The 21,221-nt window shown below is 37.9% G+C and overlaps 1 protein-coding gene and 1 pseudogene across 4 annotated transcripts in view; both read right to left on the bottom strand.

The window, feature by feature from the left end:
* RALGAPA2 (Ral GTPase activating protein, alpha subunit 2 (catalytic)) overlaps positions 1-21,221 on the bottom strand; it is a 274,630-nt gene that overhangs the window by 122,612 nt on the left and 130,797 nt on the right. For all 4 annotated transcript variants that reach the window (XM_005865977.2, XM_014539482.1, XM_014539483.1 and 1 more), the window contains 4 exons: positions 14,437-14,565; positions 8,884-9,012; positions 7,803-7,861; positions 3,999-4,107 (listed from right to left, as the gene is read on the bottom strand). In XM_005865977.2, coding sequence (XP_005866039.1) covers positions 3,999-4,107; positions 7,803-7,861; positions 8,884-9,012; positions 14,437-14,565 — 426 coding nt within the window. The remainder of the gene's footprint in view (positions 1-3,998; positions 4,108-7,802; positions 7,862-8,883; positions 9,013-14,436; positions 14,566-21,221) is intronic.
* Positions 12,465-13,490, bottom strand: LOC102260901 (annotated as a pseudogene).

Genomic DNA, 21,221 nt, shown 5'->3' with positions numbered 1-21,221 from the left:
AGCTGATGCTGTCATATCTTTTAGATCATAGCACAGCCACCATACCCACCCAAAGTTGCAGTCCACCCCCTCTAGCTCTTCTGTTTCATCCTGTCCCTCTGCTGTCATTTCTTTATGGCATTAATGGCTGTCTGAGCTGATCTGTTATGTTTGTCATTTATTAAATGTAGTAGTTTTCTGGTGGAGTCTTTAGGGTTTTCTATGTACAATATCATGTCATATGCGAATAATGAGAGTTCTACTTCCTCCTTTCCAATTTGGATGCCTTTATTTCTTCTTCTTGTCTGATCCCTGTGGCTAAGACTTCCAGTACTATGTTGAATAAAAGTGGTGAAAGTGGACATCCCTGTCTTGTTTCTGTTCTTAGGGGAAACGGTTTTAGTTTTTGAGTATGATGTTGGCTGTAGGTTTGTCATATATGGCCTTCATTATGTTGACATATGATCTCTCTATTCCCACTTTGCTGAGAGTTTTTATAAAAAAAAAAGGGTATTAGATTTTGTTGAATGCTTTTTTGTGTCTATTGATATGATCATGTGGTTTTTGACTTTCAATTTGTTTAGATAATGTATCACATTTATTTATTTGTGAATATCATACCAGCTTTGCATCCCTGGAATAAATCACACTTGGTCATGGTGTATGATCTTTTTAATATATTGCTGGATCCCATTTGCTAATACTTTGTTGAGGATTTTAGCATCTCTGTTCATCAGATATACTGGCCTACAACTTCCTTTCTTTGTTGTGGTTTTACCTGGTTTTAGAATTAGGGTAATGCTGGCCTCGTAAAATAAGCTTGGGAGTCTTCCTTCTTCTTGAGTTTTTTGGAAGTTTGAGAAGGATAGGTGTTAGTTCTTCTCTGAATGTTTGGTAAAATCCACCTGTGAAGGCATCTGGTCCAGGGCTTTTATTTGTTGGGAGTATTTTTTATTGCTGCTTCCATTTCGCTAGTTGTAATCTGTCTGTTCGGATTCCCTGATTCTTCCTGATTCAGTTTTGGAAGATTGCATGATTTTAGGAACTTATCCATTTTGTCCAGATTGTCCAATTTGTTGGCATACAATCATTTGTTAATATTTTCCTAAAATCCCTTGTATTTTTGTGGAGTCAGTTGTTACTTCTACTCTTTCATTTCTGAGTTTGTTTATTTATTTGGGTCCTCTCTCTTTTCTTTTTCTTTCTTTCTTTTTTTTTTTTTTTTTGATGAGTTTGATTGAAGGTTTGCCAATCTTGTTTATCTTTTAAAAGAACCAGCTCTTGCTTTTCATTGATCTTTTGTACATTTTTTAAAGACTACTTCATTCAAGCTGGAGCAAGAGGGGTTCCTTGGCTTTCCTTAGTCACTTTCTCTTTTATTTCTAAAATGGAAATAATAACTGAATGTACAGGAGTGGCAGATCCACCTCCATGCACTGTGCTGGGACACCTGTGACAGAGTTAAGGGCAGGTACATATTTTTCTGGTGCCTTAAGTTTTTCCTCATATTTGTAGAAAATTACAGAAATTTTTGAAAATTTGTATAAATAGAAAGAAAAAAAATAAAACCTCATATTCTTCTCTTGTTACCAATTTCCATCTCTCTTCTATACTACATAGATATATAGATATGCACATCTGTACATCTCCTTAATTTCAAGATAATATCAAATTATTAACATCTTTTCCAGGAAAGGGGTAAAGATGGGGGGGGGGTACCACATTACATTAAATATACATTTCTAGATTTAAGAAAAATTAAAATTTGAAAAACAGATCTTAGAATTGAAACAATAAAATATTAAAAAAATGAACTGGAATCTACACACACACAATTGATACCCAACTTTTTCCATTTTTATATGTGATTATTTCTCCATGGCTTTGGGAGTCAGCGAGAGTGTCCTGCACACCACATTTGTGACAAAGCCCAGACATGAGGCCAGAGTATCTTGGGTTTGACCCTGACAAGCTCTATTATTCTCAATAAACTTATTTTCCTCATCTGTAAAGCAGAGTTGGCAATAACCCTTCACCTTATAGGATAGTTCTAAGGATTAAACACAATGACCAAGGTCAGGGTTCAGTTCCCTCCTCAGGGCACAGGGAGCACTCCTAAGTGATAATCTTGGTTTAATTAATTTTCCATTCCTCTCCACAGGGATCACCAGCAAGCGTTTTTCCAGCTCTCAAGACATAAAGGGCAATCCCAAGGGATGTCAAGGAGGGAAGGGAGAGGACAGGGTGACAGAGGGAGGTGGTCAGAGGGCACACCTAGGGAACAGGAGCATTGAGTTTGGCCAGGAAGAGTGGTGGGTGAGGAGGGTTGCCAATAAATCAGGCTGCCAAGGAAGGCAGGGGCCAGACCGGAGGGCTGGATGCTGAGACACGGGCAGGGGAACACCGGTGTTATCCTGTGGGCTGACACACAAAAGGCGGCACAAGGCTGTCAATGGCCTGGTGATGACTGTCACAAGCGCCAGCTGCAAGGACTGTTATTATTAGAGCATCATGTGGCAGACAGCAGAGCAGGCAAGAGCCTGCATGTGGGTGATAGACAGTTCAGGATTCAGCAAGGCCAGGTTGTTGCTCTAGAGCAGTGATGGCGAACCTATGACACGCGAACTTATTTTTTTGGTTGATTTTTCTTTGTTAAATGGCATTTAAATACATAAAATAAATATCAAAAATATAAATCTTTGTTTTACTATGGTTGCAAATATCAAAAAATTTCTATATGTGACATGGCACCAGAGTTAAGTTAGGGTTTTTCAAAATGCTGACACGCTGAGCTCAAAAGGTTCACCATCACTGCTCTAGAGCAAGCATGTCAAACTCGCAGCCCGCCATGAGGCATGCGGCCCGCCGGCTGCAAGTTTAACATGCTTGCTCTAGAGCCTGGAACAAATTCTTTAACTCCTCTGCACCTCAGTTCCTCCACTGTAAAATGGGCAATTACCTAGCAATGGAGAACTTCCACAAACCTTCGGCACAATGCCTGCCAGGGGCTGGCCGCTTATTCGTTCTGAGAGTGTACTAACAGCAATGCTAAAATTCCTGCCATCATTTCTAAGCAGGAGCCAGGAAAGGACCCAGCAGAATTTGAGCTCTGGTTTAAAAAGCGGCCTCACAGTGCATATGAAAGTTGAGTTTTGTCTTTCATGCCACACAGATCAGCTCTCAGTGCTGGTTCCATCACTTAAGCATGAATGGCTGTGGGATCATGACCTGATTTCCCTGGCCTTGCTTTCCCCTGGAGTGACACAGGGATTGTGACATCTACCTCAGTGCTGTCAGGAAGGTTAACCAAAGCACTCAGAGACTTTAGCATGAATCAGGCCCAGCATGAGTACCCAGTAAGTGGCAGTTCTTCTTTTCATTAACAAAGCAAAGGCAGAAAGATGTCCCAAGAGTGCCCAAAGCCCAGCAGGACCGTGAGCACTCAAGGTCATAACCAGGACTGTTATGTCTCTCCTAGTCCCACCTATGAGGCCAGAGCACAAAATCCCACTTTATTGTCACTCCTTCCAGGTGTCCTGCTTGCCACAGGAACTGCCCAGCCACCAAGGGAACCCAATTTGCCACTGAACTTGGTCTAGAAATGCTCAGACTGGAGGACCGGTTGCAGTGGCCAGTGGGGAAGCAGCCATTGGTGGCCTCTCCTGAGAACCTCACAGAACGTTCACCATGGCTCTCAGAAAAATATATATTTTTAAATTAAAAATACCCTTTTGGTGCCCTACTGGCATGGCTCAGTGGTTGGTTGCTGACCTATGAACCAGGAGGTCACGGTTTGATTCCCAGTGGGGCGCGTGCAGGAGGCAGCCAATTGATGTCTCTCATCATTGGTGTCTCTATCTCTCTCTCTCCCTTCCTTTCTGAATCAATAAAAATATATTTTTAAAATATACCCTCTTGGTAATGGAGGGGAAAATAAAGATGGGGCTAATTCAAATGAAAACTGGGTGAAAACCTAGAACATGGCTTAATGTCAAATGTATATCATGAGTTGGTAATACCTTCAAAGTGACACCTATCACATTGATGGCCTCTTTCAGCTGAGGATGGCTCGTACAGTGTGCAAGTTCTTCACATATCCAGACCCCGAGGGAGCAAATGGCAATGCATCTTTTGAGAAAGAAAAAGGAAGGAGATTTTCATGAAATTCAATGTTTTAATTTAATTCCTGGACCAAATTTTCTTGGTATTTTCAAATGACAAAATATTTTTAAGAAGTAGCAAAATTTACATTAACAAAATGTCTTCTTGAGAAAAAAAGGTAAGGTACCTTCCATAGACCAGTTTTCAGGACAATAAGAAATATTGAGAATGGTTAGTAGTTCAATATTTAATAAAATAAATGGTATATTTTCTTTTAATGTCACAGCCCATATATCAACCTATCTTTGTTGAAACTAATTTTAAGTACATTTTACTGCTTTGAGACATTTTTGAGGAAGATTAAAAAATGAGGATGTTAGAATATTGTTGGAAATTGAGTTTGTAATTGTTTTCCTTAAAATAAGATACACAACACCTATCACAAATAGAAGACAGATCCTATATTTTAGTGTAAAGAATATTTGAATACAACTTTCAAAACAAGTTTCACTGTTATTTCTCTTAAGCAATGTATTAAGACAGAATAGTTTTTGAGTCGCACAGTCCTTTACAAATTACTTTCTCAATTATAAATCAATTTTAAATGATAATTCTCATTGGAACTGATATGTTCCACTATCTTTTACAATAACCAAAAAAAGTCATATGCCTGTTATCTTTTTTCTTAATGCCGACATACACAATTAAAATATTTGCTCCCAAAACTGCTTATTTTCAGAACAAAAAGTGATTCAAACCACAACTCAGTCAGACATTGGCTGTAATATGTATCTGTTCTTTGTAATAAAAGGTCACATCCAGTGCCAATCACAATGGACATACTGCTCAGCTCTCTACACTGAAAGTTCATTTGTATTCAATATAAATCCACAATTAAAATCAATATATTTTGAGGTCTTAAAACCACCAGTTTCATTGGATTCTCATCTCTTTAAATTAGGATAGACTAAGTGCATCAGAACAAACATATTAAAAACCCTTTGAAGATTGTGTCACCTTCTACCAAAATTCACTCAGTAAAGCAGTGCAACTCAGTTTACAAGGTGTGCCCGGCCATTTCTGTTTCTCCAACACCAGCATTATCAGGAGTTCCACACTATTTTAACCCTGGATAGTCCTTCCTGTACAGAACTGTCTAAATCTATCTCTTCTCTTGCCTAATACCTTTGCTTATTCTCATCTAGAAACTGTACTTTGCATTCTTGGTTTGCATATAGCACTCTATATTCCCAGGTACTCTACACTTTTTTATTTTCCCCCAGATTAACCCAGACTCTGTTCAATCCACTAAAATCTATACAACTTGGAATTATATTAAAAAATTCATTTTTTACCATCTTAAGGGACTCTCTTTTTGTGTGCATGTGTGTATATGTTTAGGAGTGTGTGTATACAAATGGTTTTTTTACAACTCATTAACCTATTTGTCAAAGGTAATTTGTTAAGGGCAAAGATCTCTCATTTCTAGGACCTGCATTACTCTGTAACTATTAGCTTTGCACTATAGAGAACATTTGTGACCCATAAAATGGTTTTATAATCTAAACTACTCTCGCTTGCTTTGAGTTTTAAAGCCACAGTAGCTTGTAAGAGCTCTTCCATGCTATTTTCTCTCTTTGAAATTTATCATTTAACATTCCCATTTAGCATCTTCCAATTCTAATACTCTCAATTATCCCTCATGCCTAGGCTTTCCTGCCAATTAAGATTCTCTGTATCCCAAGTATGTCCTTTGTGATCCTTAATGAGTTTTATTTATCAAGACTTTTTTTTTTAGCTAATGGCAATACTGCCTTCACCCTTCTGCTGTATTCCACTATACTCTCTTGTTTGCTACCACCTCATACCAGTCCAATTTATACAACAAAACTTCTAATTTTGTCTTAATTTTTCTAAATCATCACTCACAAGTATACTATATTCTTTCTTAAGTCTCCTCCATTTATTTGAAATCTCAATCATATTTCAGCCTGCATGTTTATCTACACTTACATTCCCTTAATTTAATTATCTGATTCCTTTTATACACAACTAAGAAAGACTGACCATATCATAACATTTCTATCCCATTTATGACTCTAAAGAAATTTGACTCTCTACACTCAAGAAAAGGGGTTTGAAAAGAAGGTACTGTCAACACTTGTTGAAGGGTTCAATATGGTGGGTAAGGAAAAAGGAGAAATAAATAATTTTCTCCAAACTTCTGGATTAAAAAACGTAGTTAGACGACGGTACCATTTACTAAGATGCAGTCTGGGAGACAGTCAGAAGACTCAGTGGTTCATTACAGTGTATTAAGTTTGGATATGTTAAGACATCTAAGTTGAGATATCCAAGCAGTTTAATATATAAGCCTGAATATATCATGGGTTCCCAGTAGGGTCCAGGTAAATAAATTCAGTATCATTAGCAGGTAGGTGGGATTTAAATTCTAATTAGAATGAATAAAAACATCTAGAAGGTCATGGGGAGAGAAGAATCAAGTCACTCTAACATTCAGAGGTTTAGGGAGAAGAAGGAGAAAGGGAAAGAGCAGGTGTAGTGGTGGAGAAGCAAAACCAGAAGACTGCGTTTTAAGGAACTGGCAATGCTGAGGGTAAAGATAGACTAACTTCAGAATTAGTAAGGTAAGTATGCATATTAACATTTCTAAGGTAACCTCTAAAAAAAACTGAAAGAGTATCTATGACTTCCAAAAAAACAGGTGTAATAAATAGAATGTGGGAAAATAATCTGAAAAAAAAAAGAAAGAGAAAAAAGAAAAAGAAAACAAGGAAGGAAAGAAGAATGAATAGGAGGGAAGGAGGAAGAAAGAAAAAAAGGAGAGGGGAAAAATGAAGGCAAGAGAAGGGAGAAAATGAAATACTGGGAAGGGACAATAGCAAAGTTAAAAAAAAGATGAAAGATCCATAGTTTTTGCAAAAAGAGAATTTAAAAGAGAAGAATACAAAAAGGTTAAATTTAAAAGGATAGAAATTATTATTAAAAATAGCTGGATCAATATCAGACTAGGGGTCTTTAAGATAAAAAAATTACCCTTAGAGATCAAGAGGGTCACTACATAAATATAAAAGATTTAATTCACTATAGATCTAACTCAAGTTCTTTGCACCTAATAACATAGCTTCAAATTTATATATAACAAAAATGAACAGATATACAAGGGAGATTTTAATGTATTTTTCTCAGTAAATGATCAAGTGATAAAAAAAATTAAAAAGATTATGGAATATTTAAAGGACATTATTTAAAAATTAATAAAGGAGACACATCAAGAATACTATACCCAACAACTGGAGAACAGTGTATACATGCACTGTTTTTCAAGCATGTATGAGACATCTGCAAAAACTGACTACATACAGGGTCATAAGGCAAATTTCAATAATTTCTTAAGACTATTATCAGGGCAGACAGTATTTCTGACCCACAATGCAATTAACTCAAGAGTAGCAAAAAATAAACAGAAATAACCATGTTTGGAAATTAAGAAATATGTTTCTAAATAAATCATAACTCAATGAAGGAATCATAGTGGAAACTGGAAAAAATTAAGTGAAGCATTTTCCTGATATAATATTTGTTATACTTTTTAGTGTGTGTAAGGGTAATGTGAAAGAATGTGTTTAGTAACATTGTGTTAACACACAAATGTGTATCATAAAAATGTAAAAATTGTTTACATTTTATTCAACATTTACCTTGCACATTCACTTGGTTCCTCTGTGGCATTCTTCAGTAAAATATTTATGAGGTAATGCTAAAAAAAACCAACAACACAATTAAGTAAAATAAAAACTCTGCTTAGTAGTTGTTATCCCGCATGTTCTGGCTGTTCCAGGCAGTTAGGAGCTCCTAAAGGACCCGGGAACCTGGGGGAGGAACTATGGGACTCAGGGGGAGCCCCTGGGCAACTGAGCTGGTCTAGAGAACAGAATTCCTGGACATACAACAAAAATGTAGCAAAGCCAGCGAGACTTCCAGATAGGAAATCCCTGGTTTTCTTTTACTTTAATTGGATTACATATAGCACACTCAATTAATTATTGTAATTATATACTACAGGTAGATAGATTGATTGATTCTGAGATTTAAAATGCACTTTTGTTTGCCCCAAAATCAGCGGAGGCGAGAACAAATGTTTACTTTTATTCTTTAAGGAATAATTTGGAATTTCAATCCAGATAGGAAATCCCTGGTTTTCTTTTACTTTAATTGGATTACATATAGCACACTCAATTAATTATTGTAATTATATACTACAGGTAGATAGATTGATTGATTCTGAGATTTAAAATGCACTTTTGTTTGCCCCAAAATCAGCGGAGGAGAGAACAAATGTTTACTTTTATTCTCTAAGAAATAATTTGGAATTTCAATTTATTAGTAGGAATTAATCAGGGCGGCAATGAAATTGAATATGTAGCTTATTTCAATTACTGTTTTAAATAAATTCATTTGATGTGCTAACGCAGCATAATTAAACCAATAAAATTATTATAAAGGATGATTCATTACATAGTTATCACCCAGAGGCATGATAAACAGATCTAATAAAAAATACCCGAGGAACCTCTCCGTTTTAACTATAGTATTCTCTGAATCTCATACCTTTAACCTCCCTAAAACAGCCCTCTAAAAAACACAACTATTGAAACATTTACTTGACATAGCAAAACTTTCAGATAAGCAGGTCACTGTGTAATAATGGAAGAGATAGCTAGCCATTGAGCTAGAATGGCAAAGTTCTAAACTTGAGATTTAGTCAACTGCATTATGTACCTTGACATCTTCGGTTCCTGCGATGACTTCACCAACTTCCGGCACGGACTGCAGCAGAGGGATCTCCTGGTAGACGTTGGGAAAGCAGACGAGAGAACCGAGAATGGTGAGAGCTTCTGAACGAGGGGCCTGCACACAGGAAAGGGAAACACATTTTTCTTCTTATAAGTTAGAAACTTTAGATAAGAGACAACATGTCTTACTTCTTTTATGACCATGAAAGGGAATCTTTGTAATTATTTTATCTTAGATAAAAAACATCAAACTATGCCTGGTTATTCTCCTGCAGGTGAATACTTACTTAAGCAGGAGAGGTTTGCCTAAATGAAAAAGCTAACTTCCACAGAATGAAAAATATCACTATACTTGGATATAAACAAGCATTGTGAGTGGTCTGCCGATTGACTCTCTCATGACTGCTTTCCGTTTTTGTGGGTTTTTTTTAATCTTATGTTCTTGACAAAGCAGGGTAAATTATATCAACTTAATATTAGTTTTGCTATAAAGACGGTTAAGGAAAATTCAAAAGGAAAAGGGGTTGGGCTATCAGAAGGTAGAGAAAGAGAGAAGACACCATCTACTTAATTTCCCATTTCACCAAGAAATGCTTAGCAAAATATAGTGTCTGACATACAGTGAGGTACGAGACCACTTGTTTGTCATTACTGGAATTAGGTATACAGTGGAACCTCAGTTCTTGAACTTAACACATTGTGGACCAGTAGTTTTAGTGCTAGCTTTAGCCAGTGGCCAGATAAGTTTCTATTGAATGAGTACAAAAAAGGTTGTACATAAATGTTAAAGGCACGCTTTAAAATTAAATACCCATTGCATTTTAAAGTTATTACATGTTCTTATAAGCTAATATCTTCTTAAAGTATGAAACTTTGTAAAACACTGTGTAATATGAAGCAAGAATTCTCGTGATCCATCCTCAACGTGTTAATTCAGTTCCAGAAGGCTGTTCAAGAATCAATCTGCTCGAAGACTGAATCATTTTTTCCCATTAGAAATAATGTACTAATAAATTGAATTACTTTGTACCAGACCCCCAAATGATTCCGTTTTAACCTTTCTTAGGTGTAAAATTATAATATTTGGCTTTAGATGTCTAGTGCATTGTTTAATCTATAAGCAAACAGTACATGTCTAATGTATTGTTTAATCTATAAGAAATACTTCTTTTCTTAACTTTATCAAACGACCCCCTACTAGCCTTAAATGAATCACTTCCAGCACTCATTCTAGGGGTGTCTTTCAGGAAGCTGGCATGCAGCATCTTAGCTTTTTCACTTATCACGCCTCCAAAATGCTGTTACAGGCTAACTGCTTTTTCTTTATTCAAATCAACAACAGTTTTGGGTTTTCTTTACCTCTTCAATGGCCTGTGATCAGTTTCTTTTACATCCTTAGCAATAGCACTTTTAATGGCCTGTTTATGTTTAAAGATTGTGCTAACTGTCTATTTCACTAGCAACAGAAATAAGCAAACAAAAATAAACAAAAACCTCATAAATATATTCACAGAACAATTTCCCGAAACATTAACAAGGCAATACTTAGGTCTGACAAAATAGACTTCTAAAGAAAGGCCATAAAAAGAGACAAAGAAGGTCACCACATAATTCTAAAGGGTTTGCTACAACAAGAAAATATAACCCTTGTAAATATATAGACACCCAACATAGAAGTACCTATATATATTTTTTAAAGTCTTGGAAGACTTTAAGGAAGAGATCGATAGCAATACAGTCATAGTAAGGGACTTTAACATCCCAATGACATCACTGGATAGTTATACCAGACAAAAATCAACAAGGAAACAGCAAACTTAAATGATACAATAGATCAGATGGATTTAATTGATATCTACAGAACATTTCATCCCATCCAAAACTGGCATTCTTCTTAAGTGCACATGGAACATTCTTAAATGCTAGAAAAAAAAATTCTTAACAAATTTAAGAAGACTGAAATCATATCAAGCATTTTCTCAGATCACAATGGCATCAAACTAGAAATCAACTACAATAAAAACATTCAAAAACATTCAAGCACATTGAGGCTAAATAGTATGTAAGAATGAATGGATTACCAATGAGATCAAGAAAGGTATCATAAATTTCCTGGAAACAAATGAAAATGAACATACAACAACCCAAAATCTATAAGCAATAGCAGAAGCAGTCCTAGGAGGGAAGTTCACAGCATTACAGGCCTACCTCGAGCTACAAGAAAAAGCTCAAATAAACAGTTTAATTCTATAACTAAAAGAATTATAAAGAGAAAAACAAGAAAAGTGCAGAGTAAGTAGAAAGAAGAAAATAATAAAGATCAGAGTAGAAATAAATGACATAGAGACTAAAAAAACAATAAAACAAAAAAACAATACAAAAGATCAATGAAACCAAGAGCTGTTTTTTGAAAAGATAAGCAAGATTGACAAACTTTTCATCAGACTCATCAAAAAAAAAAAAGAGAGAGAGAGAGAGAGGACCCAAATACATAAAATCAGAAATGAAACAGGCAAATAACAAGTGACATAACAGAAATACAAAGGATTGTAAGGACATAGTATGAACAACCATATGCCAACAAACTGGATGACCTGGGTGAAATGGACAAATTCCTAGACACACATAATCTTCCAAAACTAAATCGGGAAGAATGAGAAAACCTGAATAGGCAGAAGCTGTAATGAAACTGAAGCAGTAATAAAAAATATCCCAGCAAACAAAAGTCCTGGACTGGCTGGCTGAGCACAATTTGCAAACACTGGATGCCCACTCCAGAGCTATGCCAATGAAGTCTGTTCAGGAGGAAGTTCGGAAGTGGTGACTCACCAGGGTATCTTGCAGCTGACAGATGACAGGCAAGACATGTTAGTTATGAGGTAGTTACAGCCTTACTCTCTTTCTAGAAAGAAGCAAGAAGTTAAGAAATTCCTTGAATTGCACCTGGTGTGTCAGGTGAGAGTGCCGAGGAGGGCTGTGAGAGGAGTGTCAGAGGACCCGGTGGTCAGGTGGGTTGGACATTATTAATAATCATGGTTGGCTTCTAAATACTGGTAGCAAGATGATTTCTGATTTGTAATCTTAGGTAAATTATCCTATATAATAAAAGCCTAATATGCTAAGTGTCCGGTCGTCCCTTCAACCAATCAAAGCATAATATGCTAATGTATGCTAAGGCCGCTCAACTGCTTGCTATGATGTGCACTGACTACCAGGGGGCAGTTATCCAGTCGCTATGACGTGCACTGACCACCAGGGGGGAGACGCTCCGACTGGTAGGTTAGCTTACTGCTGGGGTCCAGCCAATCATGACTGAGTGAGACAGGCCGGACATGCCCTGGAGCCCTCCTACTGTCCCTCCCTAGCTGGCCAACCTCTCGAGTCACTCCCCGGCCACGACTGTGTACCGGTGGGGTCCATTGGCTTGGCCTGTGCCCTCTTGCAATCCGGGACCCCTCGGGGGATGTCAGAGAGCCAGTTTCAGCCCGATCCCGCAGGCCAGGTGAGGACCCCACTGGTGCACAAATTCGTGCACCGGGCCTCTAGTAGATAAAAGGAAAAGGCCAGTAATCATACACTAAGGCTAATAAACAGCACTTCCAGTTGAACAGCATGAGAGTTGTGCTTGCAGCAGGGTTTCACAAGACAAGGCACCCAGATTTTTTCTTCTCATGTCTGGTTTGCAGAGCAGCTTCCATGGCCATTTCCAAAACTTCCCTCACTCATCTTCGGTCTTTGCTGAACATTCCATGTAATTAAAAGCGCCAATGCTATGTGCATATCTCTGCCTTCTTCCGGGTTTACCGGCTCCTGCTTCATCCAGCTAGCTCCTGCCCTGAGTGCTTATCATTCCAAAGATCCTTCTTGTTCCCAAACAGGATGATGGGCAGGTTGGGACAGAAATGCTTGACTTTCAGAGTTCATTTTTGTGGGATGTTCTCTAAACTATCAGGATTATCAATGGAGAAACACATCAGTATAACATCGGTGTCCAGGAAGGAGAGGGGCCTCAAGCAATCATAATCTCCCTGCCCAGCTGTGTCCCACAAAGCCAACTCTACTTGCTTTCCATCCACTTCAACATCGGCCACATAGTTCTCAAACACCGTAGGTACATACACACCTCTGGGAACTAACTGGGCCTTGCGAAAATGATGAGAAGCAAGTCTAGCCACAGGCTCCATCACCAACAATCACAAATTTCTTCTGGATGGCAGGCATTGCTTTCTAATGTGGTGCCAGGCCTGTGTGGCAGAAGTTCTACAAAGTGCCTTGAACATCTCAGATGAAAAGCACTCAGGCAACAGCTCCCACTGCAGCCTGGAGACTAGGGCAGGTGGCTGAGGAGACAGCAGTGGACTAATGGGAGACCCGACAAGAACAGCAGCGGCAGGGGGAGCTCGAGCAAGCAAGGGTGGACCATGGTAGACCAGTAAAGCTAATTTTGTTTACACCATTTGAAGAGGAAAAAATGAATCTGAAAAAGTAACAGTTATACTGAGCACAAATGTGAGAAGCCCTTTAAATTTAAATATATAAGACTGTTCTCTCGAAAGACACTGAGACACTGCCTTAGTAGGTGAGGTACATGTGGAGATTATAAATAAATTCTTTTTGTAGCTCTGAATACCCATTTAGTCAGTCTACTTTCTTCTAATTTTTTAGTACAGGAATTCTGCACATTAATAAGAAAATATATATTCATTTTCTAGTTAAAATGTTAGTGTTCTAACATTTAAAAACATTTTATACTAGACTTGTAACAACTCATACAATAATGAGAAAAACTTTATTAATAATGTACACTCGCCTTGGCCAGTGCTGCTCAGCGGTTGAAGCGTCGGCCAATGCCCCGAAGGGTTGTGGGTTCGATTCCTGGTCAGGGGCATGTACGTAGGTTGCAGGTTGGATCCCCAGTTGGGGCATGTGTGGGAGGCAGCCAATCGATGTGTCTCTCTCACATTGATGTTTCTCTCTTTCTTTTTCTCCCTCTCCCTTCCTCCCTTCCACTCTTTCTAACAATCAATGGAAGAAATACCTTTGCGTGAGGATTAACAAAGAAAATAACAATGTACACTCAAAATTCTATCTTCATTATGGACATCTCTTTATGCTCTAACATTTTAAGAAGACAGTTCTTACTAGACTTCTAATAACCAAGAAAATAATGAAAAACAAACATTACTGATAATAGAAACTTAAAATTCTCTCTTTATTATAGACATCTATGCCTGTGCCATTTACTAGCAAATGCTAGTAAGATTCTAAGAGACAAGTCCTGCTTCTGACTGTGTGAATGTGCTGAAAATATTAGTGAGGATGATTTTTCACACTCTGGCCTTTTGATGAAACGCCTTTCCAATAGCAGTGTGTCATCTTATCCTACAATTTCACACATCAGCTGCCAGGGCATCTACCCGAGAGCCCAGTTTCACATTGCACTAATGAGTCAACACCTGTTAAGAGTGGAGAAATCTGAACCTTGTTAGCGACTGTGAAGCCTCCTGGGAGTGTGAATGCTGAGCATTGTCATACTCACCGCCAGCATGTCTGTCCCGAGGACCCTGGCAGCAGCCGTGATGAAGTCCCCCACCAGCATTGAGAAGCCAGGCAAACCCAGGGAGAAAAAGCGGGGCGGACAGTGCCTTATAATGGTATTTAAGATATCCTAAAAGGGAAGGGGAGAAAACACAACGGTCATTTTCAAGAACAAAATTCCAAAGGAGGCAGTTAGTCTGCACATGACCCTGCGTGGTAACCTACGAGGGCGCAGATCATAGAAATGTCTCAGTGAAACGGATACTCGGAGATGAGTTCGTCCAAGAGCTATTGTACCATTTTACAAGTAAGAGAATCGAGACACTGCCGAAACCGGTTTGGCTCAGTGGATAGAGCGTCGGCCTGCGGACTGAAAGGTCCCAGGTTCGATTCCGGTCAAGGGCATGTACCTGGGTTGCGGGCACATCCCCAGTGGGAGATGTGCAGGAGGCAGCTGATCGATGTTTCTAACTATCTCTCTCCCTTCCTCTCTGTAAAAAATCAATAAAATATAAAAAAAAAAAAGAGAGAGAGAGAATCGAGACACTAAACTGTAAGACGACTTGCCCAAAATCTGAATTGTGGCGTTGGGACTAGACACTTATGTCTTCCACCTACAGGTGAGCTCCTTGGACAAGCTAAAGGAGCGTTGAGGTAAATATACAAATAAGACCTCTGTTTATATATCCCTTTCCATATTCTTCGATTTTCAAAAGTTCAGCATATTGTTACGTTAAAAAATCTTAAAGCAGACAGAGAATGGAAATTTTTATTCATTCATCGGGTGGTTCCACATTAAACAATTTCATGAGCCATGAGAATGCTGTGATCACACTCCAAGGGCAGGAAGTTGGTGTGGCTCCGAGTGTAAGTGTGATTGCAAAGTACAGTGCAATGTGCAGCAGTAGCCTCTTCACAGCATGCAGGCCACCAACCGCCCGGACACCTGGTGCTCCTGTGTCTGCCACAGCCTCTCCCTGGTGGGTGGCTGGCTGGCCCATGGCAGACCAGAACAGGACGCCACTGGCCACTGGACAGCATTAATGCCACCCATGGTCAGGCCACAGCTATGAAACCATCTGTGTGAGTGTGTGTATGCAAAGGGAGCTTAGTAAGAAAACCAAAAACGTTTTTTATGCAGTTCTAGGCAATGCACATTAATCAAACATGCAAAAGTACTATAGTTATGTTACTTGTAGGTATACAACCTATAGTTAGTCTCAAAAAGCAAGAAGCAAAATTTTTAAAAATCTGGTTTCTTTTCTCAGATTTTAGTGTGGCTATTTCAAAAACCCTTCAAAATAATCCAAATTTCATTTGATTAAATTAGAGCAAGGAAGTAGCAACATGCCGCATTCTAAAAAAGTCCTTTGTAATAAAAATAACCTCACATTGTCTTATCTAAAAAGAGTTTTTTACATTTAAGACTATTTTTTTTCCTTACACAGTGGACTCATTAAGTTTCTAAAAATTATGCTGTTTTTATATTCTATCTTTCAAATTACTGTACAATGCTTATTCTATTAGAGCTCATATATGTATGATAAAGAGTTCAGCAAGTACTAAAGTTTTAGAATTTCAGCAAGCTTTTTCCTATGCTAAACATAAATAGGTAGATAGATAAATAGATGGAATAACAGATAAAAGGAAGGAAGGAAGGAAGGAAGGAAAGAAAAACCTGAACCACACTTCTTGCAAGTTAATGTTTAAACCTGCTTTAATCACGTCCTTTGATACACTTTAGCGTCCGTATCAGCCAAGACAAACATTCTAAGGGACTGAGCAGATGGATGCTGCAGTTTAGAAAGTGTGTGGTAAACTCATGCTCCAAGAGTGGAACAAAAGATCCACCTTTTTCATAATTAAGCCTCTGATTAATGCCCTGGGCTCCTCACCACACACCTGTAATTACTCACAGAGGTACGCATTGTGCTGGCCCTTGTCTCAGAATATCAGGCATCAAGCTATCCAGCAGCAGATGGGAGCACATTTCTGTTGACATATGCTGCAATGAAAGGATTCGTGCAAACCTGGCTAGCAAGGTAGCAGAATGCCATGCATTTGAAGATTAATAATGCAAACAACCATGATGTTAACTTTGTTATGTTTATAGTGTTAATTCCATCTGTTGAGATGAAGAACTAAGCCTTGAACACTATAGATTTTTAAAGTCTTTAGCCCACACTTGAATAAACCATTTTCACAACTGGAATTCAGAATTTTAATTATAAAATGTTTTTCTGGGATAAGTTTATGGTAATTATGAACTAAATCCTTTAATAAGCTAAAGCTGAAATTTGTAAATGAAATCCATTTTGCTTCAAGAGATTCATATGTGTAAAGCAATGACCTGTAAATGGGGCATTCACAAAAAATCACTACGTTGGCATTGATGCTAAAGACAGCAGAAATGTGTGTAGCCGAGGTAAAGTCGCACGGCCCCCCTACCTCTGGACCGTGGCCAGTCACATCAACGGAACCTGTTTCTATGGGCAAGAAGATTGGAAAGAGAGTGCAAAATAACAGATGGCTAGCCTACCCTGCCCTGCCACCCACATAAGACGGAGCCCCAATGAGAAGCAAGGGCCTGTGCTGCCCTGGCCAGCTAAAGATGGCACTGGAGTAGGTTAATGTGCAGGTTAAAGAGGGGAATATATGGCCAGTCAGCCAAATTATGGCCATCTACCTGATAATTTTGCTTATCCACACTGAAATAGAACAACCCAAAGATTTTCTCTTCGTGAAGACATTTTAAAATTAGGAAAAACTGTATGGTACTCAAAAGGGAGCAGCTGTGTTTTCCCAGTAAAGGGTCATCCACAAAATACTCCCCTCATTTCCAGTAGAATCCTCTTTCACCTTCATGGCTATAACGGGGATCTTTGGGAAAATAAAAAAATCTCAACACTCTGAACCTTTCTTCATAGCTTCCCAAATGTCAATTATTCATGTACAACCTCATGCTATTGACATGTCCACATCCAAAGTGAATATTATTTATCTGTTTTTCAAAGTAACACATTTTTTTGAACTTAAATAAGATTATTCTGGAAAACTAGTAAGTTGTCTCATAAACAGAAAATAACCCTTAGATCAATACAATAACAGCAAACCAAGACTACTGAATTTTTGCTAACTGTCGCTGTCTGATGGAGGCTCTCCTTGTTAAAAAGTGGTTTGCATCCTAGAAGGATAGGAGAGAGGTTCTGAGTTCTGTACCCACTCCAGATGTACTACCAAGGCGAGTCCCAAGGACTGGAAAGGGGCCATTATTCCCACCATGCAATTTGATGCTAGTGCTACCTTCATTGTGACCACCAGTGGGAAATGGCCCGCTAGAACTGGGGCCACTAGAATATGTGATCATGGCAGAGCATGTCTAGAGCTTCATGTTTCTCTTCCATAAAATGGGATGATTTCCCTTTAGAGAGCTGTGTCTAATGGTACACTAGATATGAACACAGTCCTCTGTAAAATGAAAAGGGCCATACAGAAGTAAAGACTGACAAGTGAAAAATTTTTTTTTGTCACAAATGGAAGGACTATGAAAGATTTCACTTTCTAGAAGTCACTTTGTAGACTTATGTGAACTATTGTTTTGCTGATATTCAGAAAGAAGATTTTAAAACATTTCAAAAGGTGGCACATATAAGTTTCTTAAATTACATTACCCCAGAAATTAAAAACCTCTAGAAATTAATACTTTAAATAACATCCTTAGCAAAGCATTACAACAACTAGCCAGAGTGTATAGGTGAAATAAAAACAGGGAACTGATGTTTTTAGATTTTCTAGGCTCCATTTTTTTAAGGAGTTCAAGAATTTATCCCAAACAAATTAATCTAGTAGCAAAAATTAGTTTCTTTTTCACACTCTACACAGACTAAAAACAATAAGCTAAACAATAAGTTCAATGAAAAATTTACTTTAAAACAGAAATTGTTCACTCTTGAAAACTGACCAGTTTAAAACATAAACAAAACTCTTCAAAGGAAATAAAATTCATTCTTCAAAATGTTGCAATATAGTGAACAGACCACAAAACTGGTATTTTTCTCTTGTTTTTGGTTGAAAGTCCACACACATGCTACACCGAATGTGAAAACCAGACTGTAAGATGGTAATTGTGAATTTGCAGTTTATCAAAACATTCAGGTTTATGAGAAAGTAACTGGTGAGAACATCTGTCTCTTATCACCGATCTTACAAAAAATCAGGTAATTCAAACAGAGGCGTGTTGTTTCCTCTCCTCCAAAGCACAGTTCTATAAACACAAACCACATTCAGCCCGGTAAATGAATCGCTTTAATTGAATGCTATGTACACAGTAACTGGAAAAACCGTAAGTGATAAGAAAAAAACATATGGTGATGGCAACAGAAATTGGTTTATTCATTTTGCATAGTGTAGTTTCTTTAGTTCTCTTATAATTGACCTTTAGAACGACAAATGTGTAAAATAATTTTGTTTATTATGGTTCCAAACCTTCCAACAATTACACAAAATGAAAATTTAAAAGGAAGGATTCATTCTGGAAGCATTTCCATTGTTTACATAATTGCACAGCTATAATTTAGTGCTCGTGTTGTTATGGGGAGAAAGGGGCCATTACAGGCCATTTCAATTCAAAATATTGCACAGTGGTGTCAAAAATGAGGGAAAAATGTTCACTTTAAAATAGTTTAAAATGGATTAACCCTGTAAACAAAGACATTTCAATATATTCTACAAAATACAAATGTTCAAGAAGTTGCTATCCTTCAAAAAGAATTAGAAATATTGCAACTGTACTTTCACACCAATTACATATATATTATTCACTTAATATTTGCTCAGGGCCCAGCAGATGATGGCTGTAACATAATAGCCAGCCATCTGTCTCCCTGCCTCTCCTTGGCGAACTCGCCTGATCCTCGGGAGCAAACAGATCCGGTTATTCCACCTAAAGTCACTCGGACCTTCCAAAGGCCAAGCAGAACAGTTAAGAAATAAAACCTATGTATGCAAAATCACTGAATTCCTCCTTTAACTGTCTACTTTAAGAAAACCAAAATGCTACACAATAAATGACTTCATTGTTATTTTTCAGAGAAGATACCTGTCTTTACTATAGAAAGTTTTATAGGAAGCTCTTGTTTGGTAAAATGGGTAATGTTCAGATCTGCTTATCCTATTCATCTGATTAATTAAAAAAGTATGACTCATACCACACCCAAGTGCAATTACTAATTATCACAAAATTTGAATGCAAAGGGATATTTTTAGCACTAAACCTGAATATAATTTAAACTTCCTTTAACAATTCAATAATAGCCACAATCTTGCAGTTTTCTAAATACTATAGTAAACCCTTGATTTTGCAGACCTAAATTTAATGGACTTCAGATTTAATGGACAAAATTTCCGATCTGCATCTCGTAAGTGAAAATTAACACCCTGCTAATTTTAAAATACCTTTAATCAAGATTTGCTTATAATTAAATTAACAGGTTACTTTTTGTTATTGACTCACTGTCATTTTTAACAAATTTTAGTAACTAGGCCATATGTTGGAAAAAACACTGTAGTAATTTCACTGACATGAATAAATATTACAAATCTACAACTATAATTACATACTTAAATCCAAGAGTCACTGCTAGTGAACAATGTTTGGGGAGTGATTAACACATGATCACACAGCATGGCTTGAGGTAATTGGTTCTGTTGTCGAGTGGTGTGACTTTCAGCAGCAATTTTAACGCCTGCGCCTGCTGGCTGATGTTCCCACGTGTACTAAGCCACGCCCCAGCCATGTGCATTTCTTTACTCCCGGTGACTGGTGAATGCACGCATTACTAGACCTACTCAGTAGAAGTTTAAAATTATAGTAGTACATATAGAAAACTTTCCTGTGCAATTAAACTTTTCCTACATAATTTTAATTACACAAACATCCTATATAATGAAAGCCCAGCGACCGTTACAGCATAACAACCAGAACGAACAATGACCAGACGACCAGCCAGTAGCTATCATGAACACTGACCCAGACTTTGCTGTTGGCGCCCTGACGGCCCCGAATCCTGTTCACCTGCACCCCGGACCCTGACAGCAGGGAGGCGGGAGCCCCATTCCTCAGAGAATTGGCGTTGGTCAGGTTGCTGTCTGCGCCATGACAGCCCCGAATCCCGGTCACCTGCACCCCGGACCCTGACCAATCTCATACAATCACAAGATTAGCTATTCAGTTGTCAAATGATCAGAATTTGTATTTTCATACCGATGATTTTGCTGAAGTTATAGATAGGGCTAAAAGGCATAACTCGACTTTGATGGCTTGGTTTTTATTGAATAGAGAAGATTCCAACGTGCATAATTATTATTAGGAGATTCCACAACATTCTGTGTTTAATAATTCTTCGTGGAGAAAACGCCAAAAGGACAGGAATAAAGTGTTAGGAAGACTGTTCACTGTGAGCGTTAGAGAACCAGAACGATATTACCTTAGACTATTGCTTCTGCATGTAAAAGGTGCGGTAAGTTTTGCTGATCTGTGAACTGTAGGAGGTGTCGTTTATGATACATTTTGTGAAGCTGCTAAACATAGAGGATTATTAATCGACAACACTATCTGGAAAGATATGATTGACGATGCAATCATTCTTAATATGCCCAAATAACTATGGCAACTTTTTGCATATATATGCATGTTTGGATGTCCTTCTGATGCAGAAAAATTATGGGATGAGAATAAATCTCATTTTATTGAAGATTTTTGTTGGAAATTACACTGAAGAGAAGGTG

Source organism: Myotis brandtii, unplaced genomic scaffold (assembly GCF_000412655.1).
Source record: "Myotis brandtii unplaced genomic scaffold, ASM41265v1 scaffold217, whole genome shotgun sequence".
NCBI lineage: Eukaryota > Metazoa > Chordata > Mammalia > Chiroptera > Vespertilionidae > Myotis > Myotis brandtii.
The sequence above is the reverse complement of the archived record's forward strand: the minus strand, read 5'-3'. Positions and strand labels throughout refer to the sequence as shown.